The 17,487-nt window shown below is 37.5% G+C and overlaps 1 protein-coding gene across 4 annotated transcripts in view; it reads right to left on the bottom strand.

Annotated features, from left to right (window-relative positions):
- The window catches only part of LOC127197235 (contactin-4), a 746,803-nt gene that overhangs the window by 332,152 nt on the left and 397,164 nt on the right, over positions 1–17,487 (bottom strand). For all 4 annotated transcript variants that reach the window (XM_051155008.1, XM_051155009.1, XM_051155007.1 and 1 more), the window contains exons 3-4: positions 15,467–15,593; positions 6,876–7,051 (exon numbers count right to left, since the gene is read on the bottom strand). In XM_051155008.1, coding sequence (XP_051010965.1) covers positions 6,876–7,051; positions 15,467–15,593 — 303 coding nt within the window. The remainder of the gene's footprint in view (positions 1–6,875; positions 7,052–15,466; positions 15,594–17,487) is intronic.

The raw sequence follows: 17,487 nt of genomic DNA, 5'->3' as shown, positions 1-17,487 counted from the left end.
GATGGAGGGAATCTCCCTTGTTCGTGGATTGGGAGAATCAACATAGTAAAAATGGCCATTTTACCAAAAGCAATTTACAGATTCAATGCAATCCCTATCAAAATACCTACACAATTTTTTAAAGACATTGAAAGGTCAATTCTCAACTTTATATGGAAAAACAAAAAACCCAGAATAGCTAAAACAATATTATACAATAAAAGATCCTCAGGAGGAATCTCCATACCTGATCTCAAGCTGTACTATAGAGCAATAGTAATTAAAACAGCATGGTACTGGCACAGTAATAGACTGGTTGATCAGTGGAATCGAATCGAAGACCCAGATATGAATCCACACACATATAGTCACCTGATTTTTGACAAAGAAGCCAAATCTATTCAATGGAAAAAGGATATCATCTTCAACAAATGGTGCTGGTCTAACTGGATTTCCACATGTAGAAAAATGCAATTGGACCCATACTTGTCACCATGCACAAAGCTCAAGTCCAAATGGATTAAAGACCTCAATATAAAACCAGAGACACTAAATCAGTTAGAAGAAAAAGTGGGGAAGAGCCTGGAACACATTGGCACCGGAGACAACTTCCTGAACAGAAGACCAACAGCCCAGGCCTTAATGTCAACAATTAATAAATGGGACCTCATGAGGCTGAGAAGCTTCTGTAAGGCAGCAGACACTGTCAAAAGAACAAAGCGACCGCCTACAGACTGGGAAAAAATCTTCACCAACCCTGCATCTGACAAAGGTCTAATATCCAAACTTTATAAAGAACTCAAGAAATTAAACGCCACCAAACCAAATAACCCAATTGAGAAATGGGGCTCAGAATTAAACAGAGAATTCTCAATAGAGGAATATCAAATGGCTGAACAACACTTAAAGAAATGCTCAACATCTCTAGTCATCAGAGAAATGCAAATCAAAACAACTCTGAGATTCCATCTTACACCCATCAAACATTCACGTGACAACACATGCTGGCGAGGATGTGGAGAGAGAGGAACACTCCTTCATTGCTGGTGGGAATGCAAACTAGTACAGCCACTTTGGAAATCTATCTGGTGCTACCTTAGAAAACTGAGAATAGGGCTTCCTCAAGACCCAGCTATTGCTCTCCTTGGAATATACCCAGAAGATGCTCCAGCACACAACAAGAAAATTTGTTCAACCATGTTCATAGCAGCCTTATTCATAATAGCCAGAACATGGAAACAGCCTAAGTGTCCATCAGTAGAAGAATGGATAAAGAAACTGTGGTACATAAACACTATGGAATACTACTCAGCTATTAAAAACAAGGAATTCCCGAAATTTGTGGACAAATGGATTGAACTAGAAAGGATCATAATGCGTGAGCTAACCCAGAAGCAGAAAGACTCAAATGGTATATACTCACTTATAACTGGACACTAGCCCAAGGGGCAGGTCCCATCAAAATCTGCACCTACCAGGAAAGTGGGATAGAGGTGAGAACATCCTATTGAGACTCTAGGTGAGAAAAATATAGGGGATAGGGAAGTAAGTGGATCCAGAGGGTCCTAGAAACCTACAAGAGGAACATTATGATGGGTGGATCGGAGCCCAGGGGTTCTGCTTGATCAAAGGCACCAACCAAGGACAAAACATGCAACCATCATCAAACCCCTACCCAGATCTAACCAAGGGACAGAACATTCTCCACAGTTAAGTGGAGACTGGGGACTGACTTACAGGATCTCTGGTGCCCCATATTTGGCCATGTCCCTTTGTTGGGGAGGCCCAATGGCACTCGGAGGAAGGATAGCAGACTACCAAGAAGAGACTTGATACCCTAGCACCATATTCAGGGGGAGGAGGTCCCCCTTGGTCACAGTCATAGGGAAGGGGGATTGGGGTGAAAGTGGGAGGGAGGGAGGAATGGGAGGATGTATGGGATGGGATAGAAAATGAGATGTAATATGAATTATTTTATCTTTCAATAAAAATGTGTTTAAAAAAAAGGGGTGCTTTTCTTATGACATAGGTTAGTTTGAAGTAGAAAAAAAAAGCTAGCTCAGGACTAAGAGCTGAGGGCTGGATTTTCTTGGCTGGAAATTATTGGCTGTGTAATAACAACAAATAGTTCATCCACTTCCATCTTCACTTTCATTTTTATAAGGATACAAACTAAGAAATATATAGAATTTCCTCAGACATAAAATCACATGATTCAAAATCACATATAGGCTTACTTGTTTGGTACAGGGTATAGAATATGGTCAGGAAGCAACATTGGTCTTCAAGAATAAACAAATGCTTAAAGGAAAAATCGCTCAGTGATATGTAAAGGACATCACTACTTTACTTAAGTCTTATTTATTAAGTAAAGGATAACCTTTTATCCTTTTTTTAAGTACCAGAGTGGATGAGAATCCTTGAAAGAGGCTGTACCTGCCAAGACCGATTGACTGAGTGGAACTATAGAGATATGGAAATGTTAGACTGTTATAGAGCTCGAGCCTAATTATTTTATCTGGGACTAGATTTATCCCCCTAAATAGTCAATCCTTTGTCACATCTTTATGGGAACGAATGTCTTGTAACTACTTAATAAAAATCTTGTGCAGTCTATTAACTTTAATAGATCACTAGGATCTACCAACCTAAAAGCTAAGAATGTCACCAGATATTATCTTAGGCCTATAAGGGTGTTCTCTCCATCTTCTTGTAACCACCTTTGTTTTCATCCATATATTTAAAAATTGCCTTGATTCATAACATTCTACATTCTTAGTTTTGGAGACATACTCATTACTAAATTGGAGTTAACAAAGGAATGTCTGAATTCATACAAGTAAATTGCTAAGGTCTACAAATATAGGATGGAGAACATGATCTCAGGTCCTCTGGAATGAAGATGCTATCAGAAGAATCAAAAGCAAATGGAAAAATATAGCCATTTGATGTTTTGCCAAATCTTGTCCAAGAAACAGAGAATGCTGTGGTGTTGAAGTAGAGAGCTGGAGGAAGATAGGCAGAAGAAAGGAAAAGAAATGTATCTTTTGTGGAAGAAAAGGACATGTGAAAAATACGTTTTAGGATGTGTCATAGCTACTATCCTATTGCTATCAAGAGACACCATGAGCAAAGACTCATGGAAGGAAGTCTTTAATAGTGAGATTGCTCATAGCTTCAGAGCGTTAGTCCATTTCCATTATGGGGGGAAGCATGGCAGTAGGAAGGCAGCCATGGCACTGGGGCAGATATGTGGCAGGAGCTGAGAACAAGCAATAGATAAGATAGGCTGGGACCTGTATGGGATTCTAAAACCTCAAAGCTTAGTCCCTCATGACATACCCTCCCTAACAAGGTTACACCTCCTAATCATTCCTAACAGTCAACAACCAAGTGGGAACCAAACATACAAATATGTTAGCCCATGGGGGGGGGTCATTCTTATTCAAACCACCACAGATTATTACACTGACATTGAAAACGGAAGATTTTAAAGCAACAGCCAATTGAAAGAGTGGAAAAAGGGAGTGTTGGGTATCAGGCAAAGGGAATGAAAGTATTAATATCTGGTACCGAAAGAGTAGTTTGCTATTTTTTTTTTCAGAAATTGAAATTAGACATGGCAAAATATTTTTTTTCAAGGTGCAGCAGAAGGCATAAATCAATGAAGTGGAATGATCTAATTTACATTTTTTAAAAGAATATTTGCTGTTTTATGACAAATAGTTGAAGCAAGGCTCCAAGTTAAAGAGAGGCCAGACAGGAATGAATGCTGAAGAGACAGTACATCCTGATTTTTTAAAGGAAATTCTCACTGCTTTAAGGGTAAATAGAAATTGGGGTCCAATCACAGAATAATTGGTTAAATTTGCAGCTGGCTGAACAAGAATGTGCAAAGAACACTACTGTAAGGGTTTGAGCTGACCTCATATTAGTAGAGCTCTCTATGGTACACATGACATCATGGTCAACACATAACCAGTAGAGACTTATTGGTAGAGACATAGCCATCAGATTTTCTGTCCATACTGAGTTGGGAGGCTAATTAGTATTTCATATAAATAAAACTAATAAAAACACATTTACCTTTATGTGGTGTTGAATTATATCCAGCACATCAGATTGCTTGGCAAACACTCCTGAGAACTGAGCTGCACCCCAACCACTTTTCTTGTTCTTATGAGTGAGCCAAGATTTTACTCTGTGGCTCAGAATGGCCTGGAACTCACTATAAAGTAAAAAGTGCCCTTAAAGTCATAGCTATCTTCTTGCCTCAGCTTACTAAGTACTTAGAATAGAAGCATCAACCACCATACTAATTTAACCAAAATGCCTACATTAAAAGCTTCTACCGTATATTGAGCTTTGAGCCATTGGTCTAACCTCAACTATGATATTCAATCCTTGCAAGCTGGAAGAAAGAATTCAACAATGGCTAGTATCATTTTTTATATCAGGAAACACATAGGTTTGGAATGAAAGACAAGCTACCCCTGCCCCATGGGAATCACAGTATCCCAGGGGATACTAGCATGTTGGAAGAGGTGCTGAAAGAAAATTATTTAAAATAATTTGAAATGTGTTAGAACAATGGACTACTGCTGAGAAGGGATATATCACAGGAGAATACTATATTGTGAATTTAGTTTAATAACATGAGATAATTGGATAAGCTGTAAATTAACAATATGGTTGCAGTAAAGGAAAAGCACTTTAGAAATTACTAGTATAGCCAGTCCATTAGCTGCAGTGGACATTCACAGCAGGGAAATGCTGGCTTCTATTGTCTTCTGCAAAGATCATGGAATGTATAGAAAATGTAGACTTCTTAATAAATGAATTTACACAGGCATGTGTTGTGCAGAAGATAATTGTTCATTAAAGAAAAGCCAGGTGTGGTAGCGCACACCTTTAATCCGAGAACTCAGGAAGCAGAGGCAGGTGAATCTCTGTGAGTTCGAGGCCAGTCTGATCTACAAAGGTAGTCCAGGACACCCAAGGCTAGACAGAGAAACCATGTCTCAAAAAGCCAGTAAATAAATAGATAGACGAGAAAGATATAGTTTCATATATTTTATATAGTAACAATTGGAAAAGAACTAGAGAGATGACTCAGTAGTTCAGAGCACTGGCTGTTCTTCCAGAGGACCCAGATTCCATTCCAAGTACCCACATGGCAGCTTGTGACTTCAGCTCCAAATGAGCCAATATAGTCTCTCTGTAGGGACTATGCACACGTAGTGTACAGATATGCATGCAGACAAAACATCTATAGACGTAACATGAAATGTGATGGTCAGCAACAATTCTGGAAGGGAAAGACGCTTCTGTCACTGGTGACACTGGATGAGCAAGGAGGATTTCAAATGTTTGTCTTCAGGAAAGCCGATCAAAGGTAAGCAAGGAACACATTCTCCTGGTAAACTGTTCTGTTGTATTTAAATCACTATTCTTGAATATATAATCTCGACCTCATAATGATTTTGATGACAAAAATGCCTGTGCTTTTTATAAAGGTATAGGTTTGAGGTGTGCTAAAATTATTTTTAAAGTGTATATTAGAAAGTCAACTTGCTGGTAATGGTAGCTTTCTTTGCCTCCCGCCCTTTTGTTGTTAAATTTTTACTGTAAATTAAAAAAAAAAAAATCACAGAGGAGTCACAATATATTGAAAAATTATATTTTCCTCTATGCTAAATACCTATGATTTCATAATTGTTTTGATGAATGGACATAATGAAATTCACCTGTCATTACCAAAACCTGAGTACAGAGTACTAGTTTGTATTAAACCAAGAAGAATGTGCACCTTGGTTCTGTGGCCCTTAGTCAGCTGTGTCACTCTCCTATTGTTCTGCTTACCCACGAAATCAAAAGACTATCTCAGGAGACATTTACAAACAAGATAGCTTCACAATCCAATATATATAATTTCCAGGAAATTCAATTCTCAATTACAAAAATTGTCATAAAATAGCAATAAAAGATTAAGTGCTGAATACTATAATAGGTATATTTGATATCCTGTTCCCAGAGAGGGTTTTGTTAATAAGAATATTCTACAGTGTTATCACCTACAGACTTAGTAATTGTGAAACCTTTGCTATTAACATACTGCTATATGAGTTGAGACTTTATACAAGGGAATAAATAATCATATGCAAATACATATGCCCTTAAAATTGTATCTGAACAGCAATCCTCAAGGTGTCTGCAATACGACGTGTACTTATTGCTTCTGCTCCTGGATTTTGATTTTCAACTCTCTATTTCTAAATTCTAATTTCTTTCACACAGGCAAAAATTTTCATTAAATAGCAATCTTAGGACCTGGCAATTTGTTTTTCAGTGTTCTAATTTGGTATATAAATATAAAAGGTGAATAATACTTTCTCTCTCCTTTCCATTATTGGACTTAAAAATATTTTTCTACTGGATGAAACAAAACAGAGAATTGTAGGGTTTACTGGTGAATTGATAGCTAAGCTACATCTCCATTCTGTATTTTATCATTAAAGCACTTCTTCATTAACTACTAGGTTGCTGGCAGTTCAATTGCCTTTTCATAGATGGTATGTTTAATATTTATACATGCGTCACACACGCACTTATCATGTGTAAACTTTAACACATGTAAATTTATGTGTGTTTAAAGCATCATATAACCAAATGATCATATATACAAACTATCTCAAGCCTTATGAAACATGCCTCTTTCCTCCCATGCTTATTGTTCATAAGTCACATAAGCTATCCTCTAAATATGAAGAAAAGATAAAACTATCATGTGCCCCATTCAAATGATGTGGTTTTTCCGAAGGTACTGTTTGTAAATTATTTATACAATGTACAAAAGCTCAAAGAAACATCTGGGGTGCAATATAATTGCTACTTACAAGCAAACTGAAGCTTTGCTTCTCTGCTTACAATTGTTCCAAACGAGTTTGTTGCTATGCACTGGTACGTTCCAGCATCTTGGGTTTTATTGGGGTTATTGATCAACAAGCTGCCGTCAACAACACTGTAGCGGAAATCCATACCAATGTCAACATCTGTTCCATTTAACTTCCACCTATAGTATAAAAATGCCAGTAGATAAGGTCTTGTAATATTAATCAATATTCCTAAATTGTCTAAAATAGACAAAAACTATAAAGACCATGAAATATCATCTGTGAACGTTTGAGGTATGGTAAAAACATATATTAAAAAGTGTCTACTCAGCAATGGTGACATCTTAAATATTTATGAAGAAAGAGCTGTCTTTTGTGGTAAATGATGACAATCAAACATTAGCACCTGCTCTGTGACTACATGAGACTACTACAAGTAATTAACTTCTTATGGAAGACAATTATTTTTACATGATTTCTATTACTGCTCCATAAAATGTCCCCTTTCTGGTTGGCAATCACTGCTTAAATAGGTATATCAAGAGGACAGAATATACCACTTTCAGGGAGACAGCGGAGGAGTTGCTGAAATTGCAGCTGATTTGACTCAGTTCTTAAAATGACTGAAGTGCCTGGTTGCAAAGCCAAGGAATTCTATTGATCTGAGATGCTTCAGGGAACAAAGCTTCCTGACCATGGATCAACTTGCTGATCTCTTTAGCCACTGGCACTAAAAATGTCAATCAAATGCCCCAGTGAACTCTAGGCTATTAAGTAACCAAAGCAAAGAATGTTTTTCTGTCCTTCAGTTTATTTATTTGGGTTACCTGTGAATCTGACTGTAGCAGTGAGCCAAATAAATTAGTTTTATGAGGACTCATTTCAGTAGCTTATCTTTGGTATGGGAGATCTACAGGTCTGTTCTCAGAGCCACTAAAACACCAAGAATGAGAGCTTTATCTGAGTCACGTCACCTTTAAGGAACTCACAGGAATCCATATCAACTTTTGAACTAATATAATTCAATGACTGCTTTTTGATAGCTTATGAATTACCAAAACTCTCATAGGAGTAGAAAACATGAAAAGATTGTAGCACAAAGAAAATTGTTTCAAATCAACAAAGTGAGTAGAAATTGAGAATTATTCATTTTACTTTCTTAAAATAACAAGAGCCATTACCTAAATAGAAACGTGTATGTGCATACCCACCCATTGTGGGTGCAATCTTTATAATATCCCAGAGCACTGTGGTTTTGAATACATAATGCAAAAGAATTTAAATGATAACATTGTCAGCCTGTTAGCTTCAAATTACATACAATGTGTGTGTATGTGTGTGTGTATGTGTACACACGTGTTTTTCAGAGACATGGTCTCAGGCAGCTCAGGCTTCTTTATAAGTAAGATAATCTCAAACTCCTGGTCCTCTTTCCTCCATCTCTCAAGTGCTGGGATTATAGACAAGACAGTACATCTAGCACCAAAGCCCAGCTCACAATACATATCCTTTAGTGTGCCCATTGCCTTTAAACTCAGTGCCCACCAGGCAGATGCAGGCAGATCCATGTGAGTTGGAAGCCAGCCTAGTCTATGCAGTGACCTTCAGGCCAGACAGGTTTAAAGAAGGAAACTCTGTCTTAAAAAGAAAAGGTGGGGGTCAAGCAAAATTTCCAATGAAGTCCTTGTCTGTATTTCTCATGAAAATGTCTCATGTTTTATCAGATGTCCCATGGAAATTCTCCTCCTCCTCATGCAAAGACTCCCTTTGCCACAAGACAATTTACCTAAATTACTTTCGTATTCTCATTTTCATCCATCTGGACCTTAAGCCCTCTTACTGTGTTCAATAACACTTGTTGAATTTAACACATTCAATATTGCACTCCTCTGGTATATATTTGAGCTTTGAGCATATACACAATTCATGAACCCCACTTGCCTCACCCAGCACAGTAGCATGAGTTTATTCACATCTGTGTCTTTGAAGTGCAAAAATCTAGAAACAGGAGGGCCAGGAAAGTAGGCTAGAAGCAGAAATAGGACTTCGCTCTTTATGTGTTTGTTTATAGGAAGCTGGATATTAGACACTGACAGTGTTTTTAGGCTCTGCAGTAATTCTCTCTGTGCTCTGACACAGACAAGAAAGTAATAAGCAATAAAGAGAACAGCCGAGTTATATCCCAGTAGTGCTAGCTGCACATGAATCTCTAGAACTGACTGCCTGCCCTACACATTTGCTTTTAGTCAGCTGATCACGTCTTGGCCATAACTCTCAGTTCAAATGATAGTAGAGCAATTTAATATGACAAATCTAAGAACTCAAAGAGGAAATTGCAATATAATGTGAGCTGCAAGCAGAGTGTGGAATTTGGGAATGGGACCATGTGAGTCCTTTTAGAAGGCTGGCTGAGGGAATAATGACACCTCTGTAGGTTTGTCTGCACTTGTCACCTCAACCAAAAAATGCTGTGCACAAAGTCCGTTCATCTACTTTATTGCCTGCTTTTACATACAAACAGCAGCAGGGATGGGATTATTTAGAAAATAAAGTGCTTTATGAGACACGCAGTCAGGTCTGTGTTATAAACCATGACATGGTGTTTTACTGCAATGCAGTCGGTGTTCATTCCAATTGAATGTGGATTGCATGGCAGATTTCTTATCTCATTGCATAGTGAAACATTCTTGAAACTCCTCACAATTTACTTTCAATGTTTTAGGAATCTTTTAAGTATTGGTAATGGAGAGGCAAGGCTCATTTGGAGTCAATAAGAGATTTTCCCAGGGGGCAAGGCAAATTGGTGTCTTGTAAGCTGAATTACTTGGGGGAAGCACTGCTGAATTCTCTCCAGAGAGCAGGCCAATCCAGCCACCTTGAACCTCCACAAGGCATGTTGTCCTCACTCTGCTAAGAAGTCAGTATACAGAATCACTGCAGAAAAACCTTCTCTGTTAACTCTTTGAACTTGACGTTCAGGGCGGGGCAGGCCCTTCCTGACTTGGAATTTGTTCTTTGCAGACTCAGTTGAATACAAACTTCACAGAAAACCAACTCTAACCAGGTGCTTGAAGGTTTCTTCCACCTGGGTAGGGATGCTGAGTGAAATAAGTAATGTCACTCCTCCTTGGGGAACTTTAATACAAGACAAGTTGGCATGAGACAAAACTTCTTAAAATCTCTGGGTCGGGGGTCAATCTTTTCAAAACGGACAGGCAGAAACAATGAAAAGAAAAGGCTCAGCTGAAGGAATAAATGTAAAGAAAAAAAGGTCAGTTAGGGTGTCCTAGGAAAAACCTGCAGCTGAAGATCCCCACAGAGCACTCACTTTCGAAATTTTCCTACTTGTTCAACCCGCTGAAACTCAATGCCAAGACTAAGAAAGTGCAGCGAGCAAGGCGTTAGAAAACACCTGATCTCTCTATTCATTCTCTTGCTCTTTCCATCAACAACAGGGAGTTTTTAAGCTCTCAGGTCCAGACTGCTATTATGCTACAAGGAAACTGCTAGAGGGATAAAGGCAGGCACTGTGCACTGCCTGGAATTGCTAATGCATTTGATTAAAAGCTCTCCCCAGCTTTCCCCTGCAATCTTTAAAAACATAATAGGTTTCTGTTCTATGGCTTGTTTTAAATAACAAGGCAAGCCCCTATATCTAGGAACACAATGTTACACAGGCAATGTTAATTAAAGGTCGCAGTTTGGGGGAAAACAATGCAACAACTTGCCAAAATCTGCTGCGAAATTTGTTTTCATTTATAGCTAACATATGAACTTACCCTTGGCTCTGTGCTCAAAGTGGGAACTGTTAACTCATCGTGTATATATCTGAGCAACTTTGCCTCTTGCATTTGTTTTTACTTTGCAGGGTGTTTTCAAATCATTAACTTGAGTTTACTGTATTATACACAGAGAGAGATGATGTACCCTGGTCTAGTCAGGACAGCATAGAGTTTGCAGATGAGCTTCTACAGTAACTGTGAACAGTGTTCTTTCACTTTCAAAAATATTTCAGATGATAAATGCCATGTTCACTCAATTATCAAGCCCACTCTAATTAGTTGTTCTTTTCTTTGTGGAATGTTCTTTATATGGCAGAGCAGGTGGCCTTTTTTTTTCCCCAAAGACCTGTAATATCTCCTTTTCTTTGAAGCCTTTACCACATCTACCCACTACTTCTAAATTAAAAATTTTTTTTTTTATTTCCTCAGCAACCTGGTAGCCACTGCTACTGTGCATTCATGAGTGTGTCAGCCATGCAATGCTTGGAAGCTAGCACTGTACAGGATTCATTTGCATCCCCTAACTCTTATGTTCTCTCTGAACTCTGTTCACTGAGCCAGGAAGGATGGTATAGATGTATTTTACTCACTCTTGCAGTAACTGTATCAGCATTACACTTACATACAGACAAAATAACTCACATAAGATATGTGTTGTAAAGGATCATGAAATACTGAAGACCTATGTTTAATAAAGTGAGTAGTAGTTACTATTGAGGTCTCTTGTGTTCATTTTGATTGGAACCATGCCTTTTTCCATGTATAAACTCCACTCTCATTCTCACCATGTTTTAAGTAGTTTGTTGTTGTTGTTGTTATTGTTATTGTTGTTGTTGTTGTTGTTGCTGTTGTTCTTATGGGTGGTTCTGAATGTATCAGAATATGCAAATCTGGCCTATGTGGGCTAAAGGCTTGTGAAAATTAACAGAACTAAGAGGTCCCTTTGACCATCATTCAATTTCTAAGAAGCAGACACTGACATTGCCTTGTGGTGGACACTGTCTCAAGGCCACAAGAAGGGTGAGCATAAGCATTCATTGCTCTTTTCCTCGCTGTGATTTAACCAATTGCTTCAAATCCCTGCGCTATTATTTCCCACCATGGTAGGCAACACCCTTGAACTGTGAACTAAACTAAACTCTTTCTCCCTGTGCTGCTTCTGTCAGGCGTCTTACCACAGCAACTGGGAAAATACCATCATCACTTCCTAAGACCCGATAACCTTCTACCCTTCCTTTCCTTCCTTCTTTGCTTCCTTCCTTCTTTCCTTCCTTATTTTCTTTCTTTTTATTTTTCTGTGTTTTCAAGACAGGGTTTTTATGTAGCCATGGCTGTCCTAGAACTCCCTTTGTAGACCAGGCTGGCCTCGAATGCCTCTGTCTCACAACTACTCCACCTAACATTCTCTACCTAATCTTCATATCAAGTTTTTACCAAGAAAAAATGTACTAAATATATCATCCTCAATCTGTAGCCTATGATTTTGTTCAGCTCAGTCTATTCCATTGAACAGAATATTTACTATTAATATTAATGAGGTTATTTTTTTATATGACATACCAAAAATCCTTTTCCTCCCCAATGTCATAAATATGCATGCCTGTTTTCTTTCTTCTTTCAAAATGTCCCATTTAGGGCTGTTATTAACCTGAAATTGATTTTTTGTGTGTAATGTGAAACAAGGATTCGATGTTATTTCTTTCTTTAACCACATGGGCAATCCATTGACCAAGGCAAGACTTTTCAAAGTACTTCTATCACTGTCATGAATGTTAACTTTTCTTCTTTTGATTTTTTTAGAAAAATGTATTCTCTTTATTATTCATTTTTTTGTGCAATCAATTTTATGTGGAATTATTGACAAATCACTTTGTTTAATTCTGTCTCCACATAGCTCAGGAATTCTCTCTGGGATCATTTTTATCCTATCTCAAGCTGTCTTTTAGAATTTTCTATAGTGAGAGTCTGTAGGAATCAAAATTCAGTGTATGTCTGCCTACAGACATACATAGTCTGTTCTCCTTGATAGAAATGTCTAAATAAAAATTACACATATTTATAAGGTACCACGTGAAAACCTGACATGCATATACAATACGATATCAAATTAGGGTACCTTGCAGTTCTTTATGCTTAGAATGTTAAAACTAGACTTTCATCTATTCACTCACTTTTATTTTAATAAATTTTAATTTGTTAATACAATTATTTTTATATAAATTAATTCTTTTTTTGTTTTTGTTTTTGTTTTTGTTTTTTTGAGACAGGGCCTCATGAACTCCAGGCTAACCTCGACCTCCTTTGGGTATTTGAGGACAAACTTGATACTTTTAATTTTGCCTCTATTACTAAGTATCAGCTCCTAAATGGTGGCCTTATAGTTTTGTCCCATTATTTTTGGTTATGTGGGTTCTGGGGATCAAATTCAGAGCTTCATACATACTGGATAACTATTGTAGCAACTGAACTACATTCCAGATCAGAAGAAAGGAAAGGAAGATTGAATTAGTTTATCTTGGCTAATTTTTGTCATCCCAAGTACTAGGATTGAATCGAGGGCCTCACACATGTTGTGGAAGTATGCTGTCACAAACCTAATTATTTTCAAATATATGAAAATTTGTCTTAATCTAACAGTAGTACAGAAAGCTAAGAGCAAGTCAGCCATGCTTTCTGTATTTTGGTTCATGCTTCCCAACCACTCTCTATTCCTTCTCCCTTCATGTCCTTTGGCAACCACTCTTCTACCCTGTATTTCTAAAAGATCAATACTTGAGTTTCTATATAGAGGTAAGAACATTAAATATCATTCTATAGCTGGCTTATTTCATTTAATGTAATACCCTGTAGTGCCATCCACAGTGTGGGAGTGACAGAGCAGGATTTCATTCTTTTTGTGACTGAGTAATCTTCTATTTCTTTGTCCTTTCATATGATTTTCACCCCAGTTCATCCCATATTCTTGTCATTATGTTTAGTCATTTAACAAACATGGACATCCAGATATCTCTTTGGAAGAATGATTAAATTTTCTGTGGGTATATACTAAGATACGGGTGGCTTGGTTTTTAAGACCTTGATACAAACCAGGGTGAGCTGTAAAGAAAGAAATGGAATCGAGGAATTGCCTCCATCAGATTGGCATGGAGACATGTGCACTGGGGTATCTTCTTGATTGCAGATGGATGTAGGAGGGCCCAGCCCACTATAGGCAGTATAAACCTTGGGCAAGTGCTCTTGGGTTGTATAAGAAAGGTAGCTTAGCAAACCATGGCGAACAACGACAGTAACCAGCATTTCTTGGTGATCTCTGATTAGCTCTGTCCTTCAGTTTCCTGCCTTGAGTTCATGTTTTGTTTTCCCTTAATGATGGGCTGTCATCTGTAAGTCAAATAAACCTTTTCTTCTCTGAACTAGTTTTGGTCCAGAATTTTATCATTGCAACATTAAAGCAAACAAGAACAGTATGGAATAGGTAATTTTTACTTTTATGAAGAACTATCTCCTTCATATTCCTACTAACAAGCAATTAAGAATTCTCTTTCTCTATATCCTTACTAGCATTTCTGATTTTTTGCATTTTCCAATTTCTGACAATAGCCCCTGTATAGTTAATTTTTTTCATTTATTAAAATGTTAACTTTCTTTTTTGTTGACATTGAGGAATCAGTTGCCAGTTTAACTGTCACTTTATTTAAAAATATTTGGATTTGAAGTCTGGCTCCATAATGGCCATTTCTTTCATCTGGTATTCTACCTGTTCACTGCTCTAGAAGAGACTTCAGGATTTGTTGTTTGGAATTGTGCTAGGCTTCCTAAAGCTGCAGTGTTAGAAATCCTGACGCTTCTCTCTAACAGTCGTTTCTGGCCCATTCTTTTTGCATCTTTCATTCTGGAACTCAAGATGGCTGACTCTGATCAAAACATACACATTCCTCCCCCCTTTCTTCACCCTTCCTCTCGCCATTTGCCCCACTCTCCAAAATTTGCTTCTTTTCACCTCTTTCTGTTGCCTTGAGATGATTGCATTTATCCAGCTTGCCAGTTCTCTTTAGAGACTCATGTCAATTCTTACAAAAATTACTAATACACATGGTCTGGTCTAAAGTAAGTGATAAATGGCACTTTATTGTAACCAAAGCTGGCAAGCTGTTTTTGGTTAGCACTTATACTAAACATGGAGAGCTTGCATGTTTGGATTCTTTTGAGAGAATGTTCTGTTACATGTTCCTGTGAGCCTAGGCTTTGTCTTACAACTCTGGTCCTTGAAAGGTTGCACAAATCAGTCACAGAACATGTCAAAGTGCCAACTCCTGTTTGTTCTAAATCCATTTACTCTTACATCCATGTGCTTCTTATTTCCTTCTTTGCTTTCTGACAAAATAAAAAGTTGTACTTTTATTAAAACTGTGTTATTAGAAATTGCTAATTTTTTTAAAAGGTTATTCAGGATAACAGAAGTTTGGCACGTTTTTTTCCCCCATGAAAGAACCATTTCCTCATGTTTCTCAGGATACCTTACAATGCCATCCTAAATACTATTTCTTCTTCAGTACTCTGTAAGTAGTTGCCAATTTTAATTTTAATCATGTAAAATATATGCATGAAAATATGTTTGTTTTGGTTTTGTTTATTTATTCATTTTTGAACCAGGGTCTCACTATGTAGACCTGGGTAGGTCTGGAACTCACTATGTACATCAGGCTGGTCTGGAATTCACCCTGAATTCCTAGCTCTGCCTCTGAAATGCTATGACTAAAGGCGTGTGCCATCATCACCCCAGGTTGGAAACACATTCTTAAATCAACAAACCTGATGTGGGGCTTTGGATTCCCTTTAACTTCACAACTGAGTTTCACCTTTTTCTCCTCTGAATCCAAAGGAAACATTATGTGACTTGGTTCTTGAACAAAAACTGGACCATGCAGGGTGTAGTCATCTGAAAGAGAAAAGTTCCTCATTGAATACCACATTTCCAATAGGAGCAACAACCAGAATCAATACCACACTGTGAAGAAATAACAAACATGAAACCGTGATGCTCAATACTCTGCCTCAGCTTCAAGATGACAGTTTCCTATTGAAGCATAACCTCCTCCCAGCATTTACGAAGCCGAGACAGGGCTCCCCAGCCACATGTTGATCATTTGCTTCACTACCAGCTTCCAGACACAGGCTGCCTGGCACATCCCCTTCTTCCTTCTGTCTTATTGTTCCATCTGCTTTGGCCCAACCTTCTATTCTGTCCACATTTTGTGCTTCCTACATCCTTTTTGTGCTGCTGTCATTTTGGAAAGCTGCATAATGCCATAAAGTTAACAGTTTCTCCCTTTGTAATTAAAGTCATAATTAGGAAAAAGCAATGATGATTTTTTAAAAATAATAAAATGTTAATAAGGAACAGCTTTATATTCAGCACTCATGTCAGTGTGTACATGCATGAAACACACACACACACACACACACACTCACGGGGGGGGCGGCACTAATTAAAATGATTATGCGGGCAAGTAAAAGAAGTCTGAAAATCTGATTCCTAAAATGATCTGTAGCAAAGGACTAATTTTATGCCAACTGATCATGTGCTTAAACACAGAGCAAAGGCAAACAACCGTACATTTCTAAATCTTGTTTTTGAAGAAGAGAACTTAGATGTGTGGCAGTCATTTTGTCATGGAACAGGAACAAAGCTCAAAGAATAAGCTACAGACCATAATTTAAGTATCTGGGCCTGTTATTAGAGTATACACATACAAACACTGTTCAAAGTGCATCTCATTACCTATGTCTATGGAAAATCTATAGGATTTTCATTCTTCAAAAACATGTGCAATTTCTATCCTTTCTCCCAGAAGGTTTTTAGACCTTTATCTTTTTTTCAACCGTATAATTTTAAAGATGATTTCCCTCTAATATTCCTCTTTTTCTATCAAGGTATTCAAGCCTTTCTTTTCCCTTCCCTGAATCATGAATTTCTTAAGAGAATGATGCATCTTCTCCACATTAATTCTCTATGTGCTGGTAAGTTGTCCATAAGGACATGTCCTATTTTTAATTGATATTAAAAATTTTTAAATAATTAGCCCATTTTGGTGTTGCCTGACAAATGGTCAGACAGAAGCACTGCTGCCCATAACATGACATGATAAAGATTACCAGCTTTCTGTTGAGAGTCCAGGTCATCTAGTCTGGAAAACCTTTATAAACATTTTTTTTTTTTAAACTGATGAGTGATAATTCCAGATAGAACTCATTTAGAACTGGGACAAAGGGACATAAATCAAGATGGTTTGGGGATCAAGTAAAATCTGGTAAGGTGATTTATTTTAACTCAGACATTAAAAATTAAAGCTTCATGTTATGGTTGAGACATAAGTACATAAAGGGAACAAGATGATTTCATAGAATTATATTCTGTTCCAGAGATGGAAGTACCACATACGACTCTGATGTGGAAGGTGCAGCATGAGGATTTGTGAACCATGAACTGTCACTTAATGCTTTGCTTGGCTCCTAACTTCAGGACCTCTGGGAAGCCACCGTCTCACCGTATCTTAGTTTGTTACAAAGTAATTATGCTAGACTAGGTCAGTCAGTTTAGAAGGGATTATAAATGGGAAAATAAACATTTGTTCATAAACACAAATGTTTATGTAAAAATGTATATTTCAACAATATTACATATTATATTGGCCCCATTCTTTTCCAGGTTATATATGTAAAATTTTACCAGTGAGATATTTACTCAGAGAATGCAGGAGATATCAAAGAAAACAAAAACACAGAATAAAAGCATACAGTCATGAGGTTTTAAATACTTGTGCATTAAAGCC

This window comes from Acomys russatus, chromosome 13, assembly GCF_903995435.1.
Source record: "Acomys russatus chromosome 13, mAcoRus1.1, whole genome shotgun sequence".
Lineage (NCBI taxonomy): Eukaryota > Metazoa > Chordata > Mammalia > Rodentia > Muridae > Acomys > Acomys russatus.
Note: the sequence above shows the minus strand (reverse complement) of the source record. Positions and strands in the feature narration are given on the sequence as shown.